This window comes from Mastigoproctus giganteus, chromosome 1 (genome assembly GCF_048544385.1).
Source record: "Mastigoproctus giganteus isolate SK-2022 chromosome 1, ASM4854438v1, whole genome shotgun sequence".
In the NCBI taxonomy this organism is placed as follows: domain Eukaryota; kingdom Metazoa; phylum Arthropoda; class Arachnida; order Uropygi; family Thelyphonidae; genus Mastigoproctus; species Mastigoproctus giganteus.
This window is the reverse complement of record NC_143575.1, coordinates 232,187,153-232,206,034: the sequence shown is the minus strand read 5'-3', so window position 1 is coordinate 232,206,034 and position 18,882 is coordinate 232,187,153. Positions and strand designations below refer to the sequence as shown.

Below are 18,882 nucleotides of genomic sequence, written 5' to 3'. Positions count from 1 at the left end.
CATGACCACGCGGTACCATTCTTGATTTCCATATGTAACTCCTTTATGTATTCATAGTTGAGGAAGATACACATACAGTGTCGAAAATTCTGTAAGTATTTTATTTTATTTTATTTTATCAAAAGAAGAAAGCGCAGCGGACAGGGGGCAGAGCCCCCTAGTAGATAATTAAAATATAGATTCTTAAACAGAGACTTTTCCATTTATATCCATTTTTATTTAAAGTTGAAGCATTCAATATATTAAAAATTTTAATAAACCGAATGCTTAAATTACCTATGAGGTTTGTGGGGCGCTCATATAAATAACACTCTGTGACATTGAAATTGCGGCACCCAGCAGAAGGAATGATTGGAAGTGCATGCAAATCAGCAGGCGAATGAGTTGCGCCGAGATATAGAAATGATTAGACTTAGACTCCACAAAGGATGGATAATCGCCCTTCGAGAGGCTGGATGGTCGCTTCATCGTGTAGCAGACCGTGTGGGCCGTGACAATACCACAGCGTGTAGATGTTAGCAATAGTGGCTGAGGGACTGTGCGACTGCTCGTAGAATGGGTAGTGAAGCACGACGGAGGACTACAGAACAAGAGGATTGGCTTATCCGTCGACAGGTTTTTACACCGCACCTACAGCCACGCTGGCTGCTATCCAACGAACCGTGACATCAGCTGGCTGTCACCGCATCACTTGTCGAACCATTGCACGCTGACCGGAAGACGGGGACTGCCGTGTATATTGGTAATCGCCTTCTGCCAGTCGTCGAGCAATGGCTGACCATTGCCCAGGCCCAGGTGGCATTCTGACTCATACTATGGTTGGTTTTTGCAAATAATCTGGTGCTTTTACTCGGTTTGGTTCAAACTTTCGAATATTTTCATTTTTTCTCTCACGGAATCAGCTTGTTGAAGAGCTCCGCCTCCACGTGGTCTGGGTGAGTGCAGATGGAGGTTTTCTCCAGCTAGTAGAGAGAGCTGTTTTTGGCAAATTTTTCTAAATTCCACGAAGATTCCGTGAGAGAAAATCATCAGTGTTATAACGAAATATGCTGAATTCTGCATATTTGTTGCCTAAATTTTTTAAGACCTCTGAACCCGATGCAGTTAGCCCTGTGATATTTGGGTTTTGCGATCGTCACTTTAAATCAAAATTCACTTTGTGAAAGGCAGCATACCACCGCCAGCAAAAAATACACTCTGTGAAAGGCAGCGTACCATCCACCAGCAAATAAAGGCTTTGAGCCAAGATTGTTTGTTAACTGCGCCTATTTTCGGCCTAGACAAGATGGGCCTCGTAATTTGGGGACAGGAAGGTGAACAGTCATGGACACACAAAATCAGTTTTGTCAAACTAAACATGAGACCAACTCAGACCCAAAAGCTTTTTACCGATTTTTTTCCCTTCATATTTGGAGTGTTAGATTGTTTTCAATTTTCAGGTTTTGTATTAAGGTTATTATTATATTAATATCACTCTTATACCACGTGAAATTAATAATATAGTTTATTAGGCTTTTCGCCTACATTAATATACATTAAAATGACGTCCATCATCAGATCATGCTGTTGGGGAAACAGAAAATAGAAAAGGTTACAAATTGCGAATATTTTAGAATATTACAGTTACAATCACTAATACTACAATTACAATTATAATTACCAATATTACAATTACAATTATAATTACCAACTAGGGGGCTTTGTCCCCTGCTAGCTTCTTTTGATAAAATAAAATAAAATACTTACAGAAGCTTTCGACACTGTGTGGGTCTCTTCCTTAGCTATGAATAGATAAATACGTTACATATGGAAATCAAGAATGGTACCGCGTGGTCATGCTAGATAAACAAAGCGCGAGCACGAGGTTCATCTAGCATGATCACGCTGAAACAGAAGCTTATTTTACCATAAAACAAGCTTCTGTTACGTATTTTAGTATTTGTTACGTATTACTCCGTAACCCACATCCCTCTTCTCCCATTGGCTGAATAAATATCACTAGGAGAAAAATTATTTTAATGTATAGAAAGATATTACAATTACAGTTACAACTATCAATATTACAATTACAATTTGAAAATTGCGATTCTAAAGTCTAAATTAGGATTCTACTGTAACCATAATTGTAATATTGATAGTTGTAACTGTAGTCGTAATATCTATTCTATCTATACATTAAAGTTTTCCTCCTAGGGATATTCACTCAAGCCAATGGGAGAAGAGGGCGGGGCAAATACGTCATTACAAATGCGCAGGTAAATAATTACACAGGTCATTTCCTGATTAGATTTCGATCAGTGCTTATAATGTTAGTATATTAGTATAAATCTTGGGGACTTGACTAAGTGACTTATCTAAAGTGTAATTAGTGAAGTTTGATTTAAATTTCTTATTGATTTGTTACGTTTCAAGTTTTCTGTTGCACGAAGTGCATAGATTAGCTGCCCTACGTTCTCGTCGTCTGGGGTGAGCGGTTAGGGGTTCACCCCCCCTAACCGGCTAAACGGGCATTGATTAGGTGGGGTAGAGTGAATTTGGTTAAATTGTTTTGTATTGTAAAGTTAAAAGTTGTAAATAGTTGGCAATTACAGCCCTTTAATGTTTGGTAAAAAGTCGAGCGCTGGCTCTCTTTCCAAGAAGAAAGCACATATTGAGATGGATGTGGATAGTGATTCAGGAGATTCAGAGAGTGAAAACTCTGAAGTTCAGGAAGAAGTGGAAGAAATAGTTCCTGAAGGGACACCACAGGATACAGCTTCTAAACAGGGAAGGCAGGAGGCATGGACACCAGAAAAGAAAGTTGAAATGATATACAACATGAAGAAATTGTTGAACTCTATGATTAAAAGTTCAGGACAAAGACCAGTGGAAACTAGTATAGAAAAAATAGTGGAGGCACGAGAGAGATTAAGGGCTCTCCTATTACAAAGAGAACACCGAGTAACAGGCAATGTAGCAACGAAGATAATGGAAATATGGGATGACCTAGAAATGGTTATAGTAAAGTTGGAGATAGATCTACAAGTGAGCAAAGTTGAAAAGAAAGGTACTCAAGAACAAAATAAAAAGGAATATGCTACCGTATTAAAAGAAAAGTGTGTTGCAAAGCCCCGGGTAGCAATTATCACCACCAAGAACAAAAAACATAAGTGTAGTGAAGATATTAAAAAAGACCTAATTAGAAATGTGAGACCTGAGCTACAACATGTTAAAGTCCAAAATCTAAGAACTGTTCTGGATAATAAGATCGTCCTCGAAGTAGAAACAGAAAAAGATATAGATATGCTCGCAGAATGTCCAAAGTTCAAAGAACTAAAATTGTGTGTAGAAAAGGTACCGAAGAGAAATCCTAAAGTTTTGATTTACGATGTAGATCTGGATGTGAATGAAGATGAGTTAAAAGAACAATTATGGATCAAGAACTTAAAAGACTATGGAGTAAACCAAGAAGGGTACCAAGAAAGTTTCAATGTGATATCTGTGAACAAGGCAAAGAGCAAGAAGTTGAATAACTGGATAGTGCAGATAGCAGGTCCTGTCCACAAACAGTTGATCAGAAAAGGAAAAGTGTTCATCAATTGGTCCGCTTGTCGGGTCCGTGACATTGTCACAGTAACCCAGTGTTACAGATGTATGAATTATGGCCATATTGCGAAGACCTGTAAAATGAAAACGTTCTGCGGACATTGTTCCACCGAAGGTCATTCATATAAAGATTGTGAGAACAAGGAAAAGTCACCTTGCTGTATAAATTGCAAGCGTAAAAAACAGACAGCGGAACATAGTGCCATAGACCATACCTGTCCCGAATATGAAAAGGCTATAGCCTTAAATCGAAGAAGAACAGATTATGATTAGAGATAGTGCTGTGCTTGGAGAGAGACCTAGTGTGAGACTATAATTTTATTATGATAAAAATTTTTAGCCGCCTTACGAGTAGAGGTCTTCCTCCACGAGGAAGGGGCGGTAACTGTGGTCACACGGGATATTTGCTTATCTCTGTGTGACCACAGGCTTAAGACCGAAAAAAATAAACTGTTTAATCAACAGAAATGTTAGAACAATTTTGGCCTAATAACCATAGTAGTGATGATAATTCACACAAATAATAATTGTAATAAAACTAAAAAGATTAAGACTTTTGCGCAGATAGGCTATTGCCTGGGTGGCGCACTGAAGGTTCTGTTGCTTAAATGGAGTATATTAGTATAATGTTATTATTATACAAATAATAACAAAACTATACAAATATTTACAAAAAACTAAAATTTTTATAAAAAAACTGAAATACTGTATTTACAAAATACTAAACTATTTACACTCATACCTCTACTATATCGGGACATAGATTCCTTCATCAGCTGACATTAATATACAAAAAAACCTTACAATGGAACATCAAATTATGCCGGGAGTAGTCATATGTTAGACAGTGAAGCACATGCACGAGGTTGGTGAACGTTAAATGGAAGGAACACAAATGGGTTACCGGGCAGAATCAGACACTTGCTGTTGACAATGTACAGTGCATACGTGGAACACATGCAACGTTCGGTGCATTGCAAGACAACTGCCTCCATAACTTTCGCCAACCTCGTGCATGCACTTCACTGTCTAATACATGACCACACCTGGTATCATTTGATGTTCTATTGTAACCTTTTTTTTTTTTTTTTTCGTATATTAATGTCGGCTGATGAAGGGACCCATCGTCCCCATATGGTTTGTATATTTATAAATAATTTAGTATTTCGTAAATATTTGAAATACAGTATTTATACAGTATTTGTATAGTTTGTAAATATTTTAGTCCTGCTCTTTCGGATGCAACAATATTTCTCATGTATTATGGAACCCGAAGCAAAAGGCCTTTTCCTAAGTGATCTATGTAAACGGGTAAATAATTACATAGCTATTTATTCGTCCTTGAGAATGTGGTGGGGATAGGGCAGCCAATGGAAGAAGAGGGATTTGGGTTACGTGGTAAAAGTGGGAGGGGCATTTATGTAACTACAAATGCACAGGTAAATAATTTTATAGGTCATTTCCTGATTAGATATCGATCAGTGAGTTTCGACAGGTGTGTCTTTTACATAGAAAAAATTTACTTACTCCGTCATACCTCTACATTTTACATAGAACAGCGTGCGCGGGAGTTGTCAAGCAAAGCGAGCAGGAGGCGGAGCCCCCTAGTTGGCAATTATAATTGTAATTGTCGTATTGGTAATTGTAACTGTAATATTCTAAAATATTCATAATCTGTAACCTTTTCTATTTTCTGTTCCCCAACAGCATGGTCCAATGATTTATCAGTAAGATACCTGAAAAGTCACTTTAATGTATAATAATGTAGTCAACAGCCTAATAAACTATATTATTAATTTAACGTGGTATAAGAGTGGTATTAATATAATAATAACCTTAATGAAAAACAACCACGTATATCCAATTTACATATTAACAGAATCTGTAAAAACTAACAGAAAATATAAAATGCTTGATAATAGAAACTTCGTTTATTAATGTATTACATTATTAATTTACCGAATATAGTTTCAAGTTGGAAAGATTATTATGTTAATTTATTTGTTTTTTATATTTTTATTGATTGCACGTTAAGGTTTTTTTTTTTTTTTTTGCTATTCTTTTCAAAAGAACTTCGTTGACAGGGGTGGGATTCGAAGCCACGCCTCCGAAGAGACTGGTGTCTTAAACCAGCGCCTTAGACCACTCTACCACATGTTAATAAATTTTTTACACGTGTATCTTTCGCAATATTAAATTCCAAGAGAATTCTGGGAGTGAAATTTCGTCTTTCCCAGCTGAAAAATTCCCTCTCTTGATTGTCTCTTATTCCCTTACATTTAATTTATTCCCTCCCCTCTCAACTGGGTGAAAAAAAGTCTGGATTCTACACTGTTCTTTCATTATTAGTTAATATCCATTAACATCGATAATTATAACCGTTTTTTTTTTTTTTATATTTATAATACGTAGACTACTTGATTTCATTGATTATCTCTATATTTGAGAAACAGCAAACAGTAGAATTCAGAACATTTCCGCCTGAAAAAATTTCATTTCGGAAAAATTAAAGATTAAAAATATATTCTTTAATGCTAACTGCAAATCTAATATGTTAACTTTTTATGATAATATGCATATTTAATTTTTAAATACGAACCACTTTTGTGTACACAATAATCATTTAAGTAAACACATTTTTTCAAACATTTGTAAGCCTTTATGACTAACTTGATTAACTATTATTCAAGAATGTACTTACCAGGAGCTGTAAAACTTGAATCGTTTTTTTGAAGTTTCCACGAACTGCTATTTAGTTCAGAAGTCTGATTCCAACTACATAAGTCTTTATTAAAATCACACGACAGTAACGATACAAGATCACCTACATAACACAAGAGTTAGTTCTTCAATTCCAATACACATGCTTAAAATAGATAATATTTAATTAAACATTTTAGTTAATTGTTTTTGCTCTTTATCATCGTTTCGTCCAATTAGTATTAATCATACGCAGTTGCTAAAAAATATGTAAAATTTAAAATGTTAAAAGTCAAGCATTTTGATAAGCTACTGACATGCCAAACGACAAAAGCAAAATAAGGCAACTACCACAAAGCTAAAACAAGAGTTCTATTTATTTATTTATTCTAGGAACATATTAGGAAAATTTGCACAAAAATGCTACATCCGTTCAGGAGAGAGGAAATAAAATAGGAAAAAAAAAAAGAAGTATTTATGCGAGTGTTATTTATTAATATTTTTTGTACCAATAGCAACAGTTAAATTACGAAATAATTTTATTAAAATTTTATTTTAAAATAAATTTTATATACTTTACTACTGGTAATAAGTGTATATAATTACTACCAGTAGTAACTTATATAACCTAGCATGTATAACTATAAGCCGGAAAGTGTTGCTAAATAATGATGATGGCTTGCTATGTGTACAGATGAAATTGCGAGACTGGACACTTATCACGTGATGTCCTTGAAATGATGTGGTTGGGAGACACCTTCTTTTTGTAGTATTTGGATGTTGCAATATACATGTGGTACTATTCTTATTAGTTATGTCGTATTTGTGTAGAAAATTAAATATATTAACAATTTTGAGATTCTAATTTACAGTCATAATTGAAATGTCGAAAACTTGTTCACTAGTGCAGTGCTTCTCAAACTATCTGTGGCGAAGGACCAGTTTCTTTTATATCCAATCCATCGCGGAGCGGTAACGGACGAATCGTCAGGAACCGGTAACTTCCGCGACCAATTTCCAGTTCGTCGCGGACCGATAATAAATAATTAGCGGTAATAAATTAAAAATAAGATTAAAATTTGGAATATATTACGCCCCGAAATTAGTGTGAAAGAAATTATGGCCCCTATATGGTGTCTGTAAACTGCATGAATTCTATAATCGGTTTGCATGTTTTCCAGGATGAGAAACTAAGGTTTCCTGGGACATTGAGCTGGTTTTGAATGTTTTAATTTATTAACGTTCTAATAACGTTAATTAGAACGTTATTAATTGTGATTGCATAGTTCTTCTGATTAAGAAAAGCGTTTTGCTTAAATACCGTCATGACCGGAGGAACTTTATTATTATTTTTTATACATAATCCTAGAGGAATCGGCTTGTTTTGTTATAATCGGAGATCACAATTTATTATAGCATATTTCCATGGATTATGGATGCATCACCTTTGATTGCTTACGAACTTATTTATATAACTCTTAAATTTCAGATTGAAATTTGTCCGTACCATGTACAGTATTAAGACAATTACAACAAAAGTCTCATTAAGTTTTTTAAATCTCGTTGCCCTTCTCTGTACTCGTTCCAGCAACTCTACATCTTTCCTAAAATGAGGCCTCCAGACCTGAATACAGTACTCAAGGTGTCGCCTGACCATTGCCTTATACAAAGGGACAATCGCTCCCCCCCATTATCCCTACTAGCAAAATTCCTGTATATCATTGACAAGACACCATGAGTTACTCTTGGAGCCTTTTTGCACTGCTCAGAAAACTTCATATCTGACTGCACAATTATCCCCAGGTCCTTTTCATTCTCCACTACCCTGAGTGTAGTACCACCCAGTTGTTACGGTACTCTGGGGTTGCCGCTATCTATATGCAGTACTTTACATTTGTCAAAGTTAAACTTCAGTTGCTACCACTCAGCCTATTTGCTCAACTTTTCTAGATCCTGTTGCAGTAGCGTACTATCATTACTGTCATTAACAACCCTGTCAGCCTTCGTATCGTCTGCAAACTTAGACATTAACCCTGATATACCTTTATCAATATTACTGATAAATACCGAAAACAACAATGGGCCTAACACCGAACCCTGGGGGACTCCACTAATATTAGTGGAGTCCTCCACTAATAACATTAGTCAACGAATTAAATGATATAATAAAATTGTTTTTTATTTAGTTCATTTTTGTATTTGTTCTTTAGCTTTTAAGTACTGGTATAAATAACAACCAAGACCGGGTTTATCGTGGTGTAGTGGCACAGTTGTTCCAGGACCCTAAACGTCGCGAGGCGTCAGAACAATGCAATTACTGTCAGTCTAGAGTCCTCGCGAGCTTATTTTTATAACTTAATAAAATATCTAAATATTTGGATATAAAAATTATATCTAACAATATTTTGTTATCAAGGAAACAAAAGCACGCACTGTTGCGAAAGAATTCACGCTAATTCTGATTACGCAATTGACTTTAGAAGAACAAAATTTAATCATAATTGCACATATCTAAAATTTAGATATGCTCTTGCTAATCATGATTTATCATGATAAATCATGTGTGACGTTACACATGAGTTATACATATAAATACGCTTCTTTCAGAATTGCAAGGCAGGACAGGCTAGCAATGGCATAACTGCAATATACTGTATCGTTAAGTCGGCCATCGTGGCATGGGACCCAAAGAATCAGTAGGTACTACTGTATGATGAGAACTTTCAGTGGCGTTTTGGTCGACTAGCCGATTTTTGTACTACCTATAATCTCAGAGATAAAATCTCCACCTGCAGCCGCACCTTACACCCTGCTTCATACTAAGTTGACATCAGAGAAAAGCCAATTTTCACCAGTTTTACACCTGTTGTACATAATACTTCGATATACTGTTCAACAAATAGTTCAATGGTATAACATTGAACATTATATAAATTTTGGATCTATTTCTTCCATTTCTATGGAAGAACTGGCAGAATAAACTTTAAACTTTTTTTTTTTTTCATATTAATTTTATTTTTTATCCGTCCGTATGCCGCTTCCGTGATCGATGTCTTTCCCTTTGACCTTGGGACAGATGCAGCGTTTTTAAACAAAGGCCACAACGTTCCAAATTCGCGATCGACATAACAATCCGAAAAGTCTGTTTCCAGAACCGGTGCCAGGCTATTCAGCGCCCTAATACTCCCCCCCCCCAAAAAAAAAATTCTAACGTCAATTTTCAAAAACAGATGACTTGTAGAAAAAAAAAAAAAAAAATGAAAAGCACAAAACTTGAAACTGCTAAATTTATTTTAAATTACAAGAATAAGTAATACAACAATTTTTGATTATCTTTCTCAAATACAAAAGAAAATTAGCATTAGCATTAGTAGAGGCATTTGATGCAAGAAAGCAAGCTTATGCAGCATCAGCCAAAAAATAAAAATAAATAAAAAATAACCACTTCCGCTTCAGCCCTCTGTTCGTTCGAAATACCTGTCCAGCTGAACCTTAAACTTATTTAGGCTATCAACTTCCACGACAAGGGATGAAAGTCTGTTCCACCAACCAACCACCCGCTGGCTAAAGGCAAATTTCAGCACGTCTATCCTACATCTGTCTTTCCTCAATTTGAATTTATGCCCTCTCAGGTGATTATTCTGAGCAACAGGAAGAATCCCATCAGCATTGAGGATGCTCAAACCATTCAAGGCTTTATACACCTCTATCAGATCACCTCGCTGGTGCCTAGTCTCCAGACGATGTAATTTGCAAAACTTAAGCCTTTCTTCGTAAGAGCACCCCTTTGTTCCATTCTCTAATCTTGTTGCCCTTCTCTGTATTCAGCAGATCTACATCCTTCTTGAAATGAGGCCTCCAGACCTGTATACAGTACTCTAGGTGTGGCCTGACCATTGCCTTATACAAGGGAATAATCACCTCCTTATCTCTGCTAGAAAAATTCCTATATATCATTGACAATACACCATGAGCTACTCTTGCAGCCTGTCTGCACTGCTCAGAGAACTTCATATCTGCCTGCACAATTACCCCCAGGTCCTTTTCATTCCTACCACTGTCAGTGTAGTACCACAGAGTTGATACGTTGCTCTGGGGTTGCTGTTTCCCATATGTAGTACTTTACATTTGTCAATGTTAAACTTCATTTGCCACCTCTCAGCCCATCTGCTCAACCTTTCCAGATACTGTTGCAGCAGCATAGTGTCAGTAGTGTCCTTGACAACCCTGCCAACTTTCGTATCGTCTGCAAACTTGGACATTAAGCTTGATATACCATCATCAATGTCATTTATAAATACAGAAAACAATAATGGACCCAATACTAAACCCTGAGGAACTCCACTAATAACATTAGTCCACGATGAGCAGTGTCCATTGATTACCACTCTCTGTCTTCTCCCCCTCAACCACCCCTTTATCCATAGCAGCAATTTGGCTCCAATACCACTCTGCTTCAATTTGTGCAGCAGTATTCCATGTGCAACAGTATCAAAAGCCTTTCTAAGATCCAAGTATATAATATCAAAGTTATTCCCTGCATCCAGTTCTTTTGTGACTGCCTCATAGTATCCAATCAAATTGGTCAGGCAAGACTTCCCCTTAACAAAACCATGCTGTGTCCGAGCTATAACTGAAGTCTTGTCTAGATGATTATGCAGTGCTTCTTTAACCAGTGCCTCCATTAATTTTCCGCGAACAGAAGTTAAACTCACAGGTCTATAATTACTTGTGTCAGCCTTTGATCCTCCTTTGTGAATTGGGATCACATTTGCACATTTCCAGTCCATGGGTACCTCCCTGAGTCCAAGGAAGCTCTCATAATTATGGCTAAGGGTTTGCTTACTTCCTTTGCTGCCTCTTTTAATATAACTGGATAGATCCCATCCACCCCAGGTGCCTTTCTTGTGTTTATCTTCAACAATTTCTCCTCCACTTTACTCTCAGTTATTACAAGATTCTCTAGCTTACTGCCAGAGTTGAATACATCTCTGGCATTCCCCTCGCGGAATAACTCCTCATGTGTGAATGTCGATGCAAAATATTCATTTAGTTTGTTAGCTACCTGAGCAGGATCATCAACAGTTGACCCATCGATATCAATTGGACCAATTTGATTCATTCCCTTTCCTTCTAGAGTTTACATAAGTAAAGACTCTTTGCTGTTTTTCTTTGCATCCCTTGCCAAAGATTTCTCGTAATCTGCCTTCGCCTGCCTAACCTCCTTTGTAACTTGGTTACAGATCAACTGGTATCTATCATAGGCTTCTGTGTCACGTGTTAATTTGTATGTAGCCCATGCATATTTCTTCTCTGCCACATGTCTGATTAGTTCATCTGACATCCATTTTGGCCTAAACCTTGAACAATATTTCTTAGTTGGTATGTAAAGCCTAGTAGCTTCCAAGATAAGTTCTCTGAATGTTTCCCATTTTGAATTTGCTCTTGGTAACATCATCAGTTGGTTCCACTGTATAGAATTTAAATACTGTCTCAGTCCATCGTAGTCGCCTTTACGAAAGCAATAACCCTTCCCTTTACCCCTAATGGTAGTTGCATTTTTTACAAGGATTAAAAAAACTAATCTGTATATAACTGGGCTCCTCTGAGGTCTTCGCCCTAGGCGGCTGCCTAGTAGGCCCTGCCTAGTATAACACCGAGCCTGTCTGTTTCTCAGAAATAAACGTGGGAACCGTTAAAAAGTGTTAGGCAAAATATTATGACTGTTTATTCGGCACTTTGAGAAGAAATGTCCAAAGCATTTTTAAAACATTGTTTAATTTTTTTAAAAAGCTAAAACAGCTAAATCAGAAAACTTAGATTTTTCTTTTTAAATTCATCGAATTACAAAGATTATTATATACCAGCTAAAAAAAACTTGTTAAATAACATTAAAAAAATGTTTTTTACATTTGTTTCGATTTAAATTACTGTGCCCTACCCAGGACTGCAAGAACGAAACCAAAAATTAAGGAAAAGAAGCGTCAGTTAATAATTGCAATTGTCCCCTGTGGTGCTCGTTTGTCAACGAGTTGCGATAGTGATATCAGTGTAATATGATACATAAAGCAAAAATTGTAATAATAGAGTAATACGGATATACTTCATGATTGTACACCATTCATTTTTAATGAGGCCAAAATTCGCATTATTGCAAACAGATGTTTCCCAATCATGTTCAACTCGCTTTTGGGGATGAAAAAAACCTTCAAATTGAAATGAATAAGTTTTCATGTGTTAATGTATCAGCATGATTCCTAGAATAATAATAAGGTATGTTTCTTCGACATAGTGTATATAGGATATCCCAGGCCACTAGTATTATAATGGTTCCTTATTCTATAAGAGATGCAATGAGAAATGCCAAGAACAAAAGAACTCAGTATGTATTATATTCTGTTTAGTAGAAGCATCGAGTAAGACGTATAGGTAGAAAATATTATATAATATGTGAGGAAACCATGAAGAAAACAAAAGGAGCGATCAAACGAAAAGTAAAGAGAAGTCCATGTGAAGTCCATGTACATCTAACTAAATACTGTAAGCAAAGAGCAGATAAACTCCAAAAGAAGAAAAAGCATACCTGTATTTTGGCAAATGTAATATAGCAATAGAATTTTGGAGGACCCAGTATGGTATATGTAACTAACTCTCTTTTACCGTTTGAACAATAGAACTTCTGAAGAGGGTTCAAAGAAGGGCGAGCAGATTAGTAATGAGTACAAATCAATGCATATATATGCAGCATTGCTTAGAAAGTGTTTTTTTTTTTTTTTTTTTTTTTTTTGTTAGTTGTTGGAGCATCGGCTTCTGTGGCCATAATGCACCTCCCAAAGTTTTTGCATTTTACTGTGATCCAAGCCCGAGGCGGGATTCGAACCCGCGACCTTTCTCGGACAACGTTGGGCCTCAATAGGGGTCCAACGGCTAAATGACCATATTAACAACGGTACAGAACACAACACATGAACAATTCCCACACACTTTTAAATCTCTGGCATTTCCCAGTGAGCCGGTTCACCACAATGAAAGCAACGCGGACATGGGGAAACCCCTGGTGCCGTAAGACAACACACACTTACACTTACACTTACCTTTCTCGGAGATGGGGGGGGGGGACCCCTGATGCCACCCAACTGTACAATAAGTTGAGGAAATAAGTTGGTTAAATTCAAAGTGGAATTGGATTGCGAATAGTATGAATATCCTGTTTTATTCTATTTTATGTATTTATTTTTTAGCTGATATAGAACAATTCGGCTTCCTTGCATTATTCACTAATGCTAATTCTCCATGGTGCTGCTAAACAGAAAGCAAGCATGGAAAGAGATTAATTGTTAAAACAATATAAGTAATAAGTTAAAACAACAAAATAAATAATCTAAGACACATGATTGTTTCAATATTTACACTAAGCCGCATCAAGACTTTTGAGTGTGCAAATGCAAACAGAAAAATTCTGCTCATTCTCACTACATGAAAATGTCCCATTGATACTTTTCATTTTGCCACCCCTAAGAGTTATAGTAACTTAGACAATGTCATTTTAACACGGCCCTGAATTTTTGATCAATAACTCACAAAAAGCCGATGTACCAGAAGACAGTGCAGAAAATTACAAGAAAACAGAAAAAAAAGTGGAAAAAGTATTCAGTTATTGTAAAAATTTCAGAAATTTTTTTGATATCTTTCTGAACTGATACTTACTACAAAAATTGAATAAAGATGGTGTAAATCTAAAATCCATGCCTATGTTACTGTGAAGTACACTGTCAAGCATTTTAGTTGTGTTCCTTGAATTACAGACATGTGGATACAGTGATGACCGACTGTGATAACTACACTTAGTAAAATTTAAAAATATAATTATAAAAAAAGTCACGTTAATTCCAGGGGACCGACGGGAAGGGCTATACAAAACAAACAATTCTTTGTGTTACTGAATGCTTGAAGTTGGAAAAGACATCACCAAATATTTCATAAACTGAATTATCGCAAAACAATTTTTTACTAGGATCTCATTTTTATTAAAAACATTAAAGTATAATTATATAGGAGTCAATATTTTGCAGAACCATCCTGCGAAACAATGCAATAGTGAAATCAAAGTAACTGCGAATGTTTTATCCTGTTGCATATCAATTTTGTAGATTTAAATACTGCAAGGAAAAGTGTTTCAGAAGAAAGATCTGTTTTGGGAGAGTTTCAGCTACAAAAAAAAAGTCCCAGCTTCTTAGAGGTAGTGAATCTTTCTCGAACACTTTGCATACATTGTTTCGCAAGCATTTCGGTTTTCATATTTATATCTTATGCGCTTTTCTTTCTTTCTTTTTTTTTTTTTTTTTTATCTAGAGCACTCACCTCTAGCGTGACCTAAAAATGCTAGGCCTAGAACCATGGTTATCACCGGAAGGGTCATCTCGAAAAAAAGTCCCTTTTTATCAGGAAATTAGGCTATTTACATTAATGTCATTAATGAGAGATTAAAAACCAGACAGTTTGCTATCGTGACATTTCAGGTAAAGAACTGGGTTGCATTATTTTACTGCCAAGGAGATAGAGGTACATAAGGTTGGTTGCGAACTTTGTTCTGTTCGTTGCATGTCGCTTACTGCTTGTTCATGTAAACATATTTATCAGCTGGCTCCCTCGGCGAATCACAGTTTCCTTTTTCAGTAGGTGTGGACGATATGCGGAATACTTTAAGGCTAATCAGTTTCGGGAAAAATAACTAAAGACAGTTTATAAGTGATTTGGTGTGACGATATGAAAAAACTGGAATTGTGCTAAATTATTAATTAATTGACAGTAATTCCTTATATCAGAGTTCTCAAACTTTGTGATAGCACAACCCCCCTAAAATGATAAATAAAACTGTGCGCTGTTCCCTAATGAATAAAGTTGCTTTCATTTGGGTCAGGCTTCGGCAAGAAATGAATATAAATAAAAATGTAAAAGTAAAAATATAAATATAAAAAATAATTAATGAGGAAAAATTATTAATAAACTTATTTAGTAATAATTTTTTAAATTATTACTAAATAAGTAAATTATAAGTACATACGTAAATTATGTCTCTTTATTATATAAGAAAAAATAAAGAAGAAATGAAACAATGAGAAATGCCAAGAACAAAAGAACTCAGTATGTATTATATTCTGTCTAGTAGAAGCATCGAGTAAGATGCTTCTACTAAACAGAATATAATACATATAATCCACCAACACTATTGTAAATTTAAATTTACAATACTGTTTGTGGATTATATTTTTAGTAGAGACACAAGATGTCTCGGCTAAGAAAAGTAAACAGATTTGTAAGCTTAGTGATGTCCAAAAGTCGGAGTTTGAGTACCAGGTCTAAAGCAAAATTTAACAATAAAACGCGACCACCTGGGGATGAGATTGTGAACCACAGTTTAGAAACTCAGCCTTACACGTATTCTTTGAACATTTTAAACAGATACCACAAACTTTTTTTAATTGGTCATTAGCTGTATTTGCTGACTCGATTACCATATTGCAAGAGATTTCAAGTATTGTATATAAACTTAGCGGCCACTTTAGTAGGTACATCTACCCTTTTCATGAAATGGACACTCCTTCAGTAAGAGCATCTTGTGATTGTTGGTTTTAAGCACATTAGCAACTTGGGCAACATTGCGTTATGAATATTATATCTTGGTGTGTTCTGTGGTCAATTTTCCTGTTTGCTGGACGAAAAGCTTGAGTTTTCTGGGGAGAAAAACGATTCAACTCTATCTGAGACCAACTAACTCAGCCACATTGTGAAAAAGGCAGACAAAAATGTCTCGTGTTCTCAACCTCAGGTCTTCTTCACGGAAAACGGCGGTGCTACCAACTGTACTACCCAGGAAGACCTCAAGTTTGTGCTATGCTATATACACCAATGGGTAAAACATTATGACCAGCAAGTCGTTATGCAAACCAAAACAACTGCAGGTGAACTACGGCGCGTGCGCTGGTCTGGACATGATATAAAAGACACCTGATACTGAGCTCTGTTAATCAGTGTTACTCTTGTTCTTCAGATGGGAAAGGCAGCGGACTTAAGCAAGTTTGACAAAGGCCAAATTGAAATGGCCAGATGACTGGGTCAGAGCATATCTGAAAAGGCACGGCAAGTGGGATGCTCATGGTCAGCCGTGGTTAGCACCTACAGAAAGTGGTCCGAGCAGGGAACCCACGAACCGCCGGCGAGGTGTTGGATGACCACGGTTCATCATTTCTTGAGGTGAGCAAAGGCTCTCCCGGATGGTATGTGGCAACAGAAGGTCGACTGTGGCGCAACTCACCAGTAATTGGAATGCTGGTGACGGGTGTAATGTATCACAACAACACACACACAATACATCGAACCCTGCTGAAAATGGGGCTGCTCCAAGTGTCCATGCTAACCACAGTTCACCGGCGACAGTGCCTACAATAGGCATACGAGCATTGAATCTGGACCTTGAGTGATTGGAAGGTTGTCTGGTCCAATGAATCACGTTTCCTATTGCACCATGTGGACGGCTGGGTACATGTGCATAGTTTACCTGGGGAAGTGATGGCACTTAGATGCACCGTGGGACGAAAACAAGCTGGTGGCGGTGGTGTCGTGCTTTGGGTGACATTCTGCTAGGATACCATGGGTCCAGTCATCCATGTGCTGGGCACTCTGATGTCTACCACCTACTTAAACATTGCTAACTAGGTACTCTTTCATTGCAATGGTCTTCCCCTCTTTCAGCAGGATAATACACCATGCCCTACTGCCCGGATTGTTCGAGACTGATTCGTGGAACATGAGGAAGACTTCCAGGTATTGCCCTGGCCTAAAAATTTCCAGATATCAATCTCATCAAGCATGTGATTTGTGTTGAAACAGCAACTCCGATCTGCGGCATCTCTGGTTACGTGTTGGTATCAGATACCACAAGACACATTTAGAAATCTTGTAGTGTCCGTGCCTCATTGGGTACAAGCTGTTTTAGCTACACATGGAGGACCAACATCATATTAGGTAGGTGGTCATGTTTTGGCTCATCGGTGTATAAGTCAATGGTTAGGCCATATCTTGAATACTGTATACAGGTCTGGGAGCTTTATTATAGGAAAGGTGTGAATCTTTATAAACAGTTGCAGAGAAGAGCAACAAAATTGATGAGGGGAACAAAAGGGTGCTACCAGTTTTGCAAATGGCAGCGTGTGGAGACAAAGAACCTGCGAGATCTGATTGAGGTGTTATTAAGCGAATAACACTGTGAGGTATCAATATGTAACTGCGTGTATTTTTCTAAGGGTTTGTTGGACCAAAAACCCGAGCTTCCAGGAGAAAAGCATGCAACCCTTACCTGAGACTAAGTGACATCGTGAAAAAAAAAACAAGCACATAAGAATTTCTTGCATCATCCATAGAATTCAAACTCAAACCTTTTCCATGCAGTCTAGGAAGATGATTAAAAACACTGCTAGCCTATGAGGACACAGTCCTTACTGATTATCTTCAAAAATGCACCAATATCACTAGGATGATTTGCTTCATGCTTGTCTTGTTGACATACTACTATCAAGTTAAAGCAGAAATGCTCACTAAAGGTGTGCTTTTTTTGCCAAGGCATGCTGCTGCTGTATATATGAACCCACACAAATGGCAAGCTAATGTTGATTCGAAACTTAGTCAAGTTGGCCATATTCTCCTGATTTCTTTCCCTTTTCCCATTATTGGTTGGAAAACAAATCCCTAATAAGACAGCAATATCTGAGACTGGCTAACAGTTTAAAGGGTTGTAAGTGTTTTAGATTACACTGCTATACCACAAATATTTGGGCACCTTCATATTTAAAACTAACCTTTAGCCTTTATGACATCCTCCAGTCTGTGGTACTCTTCACCAGTTTTTTGTAAACATCCAGTATTTTCTGCCTTTCAGCCTTCAAAGCAATGACCTGCTCACCAGCCGTTTTCTTGGGCAGTCACTCCTCACATACACCTGATAAACTCATTCATCCCACTAGTTCTGTAGAGGATTGAGGTTAGGGCTCTGGTTTGGCTAGCCCAACTTTTTTGACACTTGTGTCCTCAAATCAGTCCATCACAATACAAGCAGTATGGCATGGAGCACTGTCTTGTGATACAGATATGGTCCTTCCCCCAATGTGCTGACACAACATAGGTAACACATTATTGGCTAGGATATCTAGATACACTTTAGCATTCGTGGTCCTAGGCCAAACAGAAAAGAGAACTGGACCATCATGCTGCCTCCACCAAACTTCATTTTCAGGATGATACAGTTAGGACAATGATAGTACCTTTCTCTGGGCATCCATCACACCCAAGTAGTTGTCAGACTGGTAAACCATATACTGTGCAGCTACAAACCATGATTAGTGGCTTGTGGATGGCTGCACAACAACAATAGCCCATATGATGCAGCATCTGCCATAGCTGAACGGTCAAGCATTAAGGTATATAGTACATGTGCTTTGAGTGACTGGGGTTCAAATTCCCAGTTTGCTAAATACGATACTGTTTCTTGTGTACTGTCTTGTGAACTCCTTTGAATATGTGGTCATCCCAGAGAAAATTTAT

The 18,882-nt window shown here is 37.0% G+C and overlaps 1 protein-coding gene across 1 annotated transcript in view; it reads right to left on the bottom strand.

The window, feature by feature from the left end:
* LOC150091602 (uncharacterized) overlaps nt 1–14,812 on the bottom strand; it is a 28,738-nt gene extending 13,926 nt beyond the window's left edge. Inside the window, exons 1-2 of the mRNA XM_090384855.1 lie at nt 14,647–14,812; nt 6,287–6,409 (exon numbers count right to left, since the gene is read on the bottom strand). Coding sequence (XP_090240981.1) covers nt 6,287–6,409; nt 14,647–14,704 — 181 coding nt within the window. The 5' untranslated portion in view covers nt 14,705–14,812. The remainder of the gene's footprint in view (nt 1–6,286; nt 6,410–14,646) is intronic.
* Nucleotides 14,813–18,882: the final 4,070 nt, after the last annotated feature.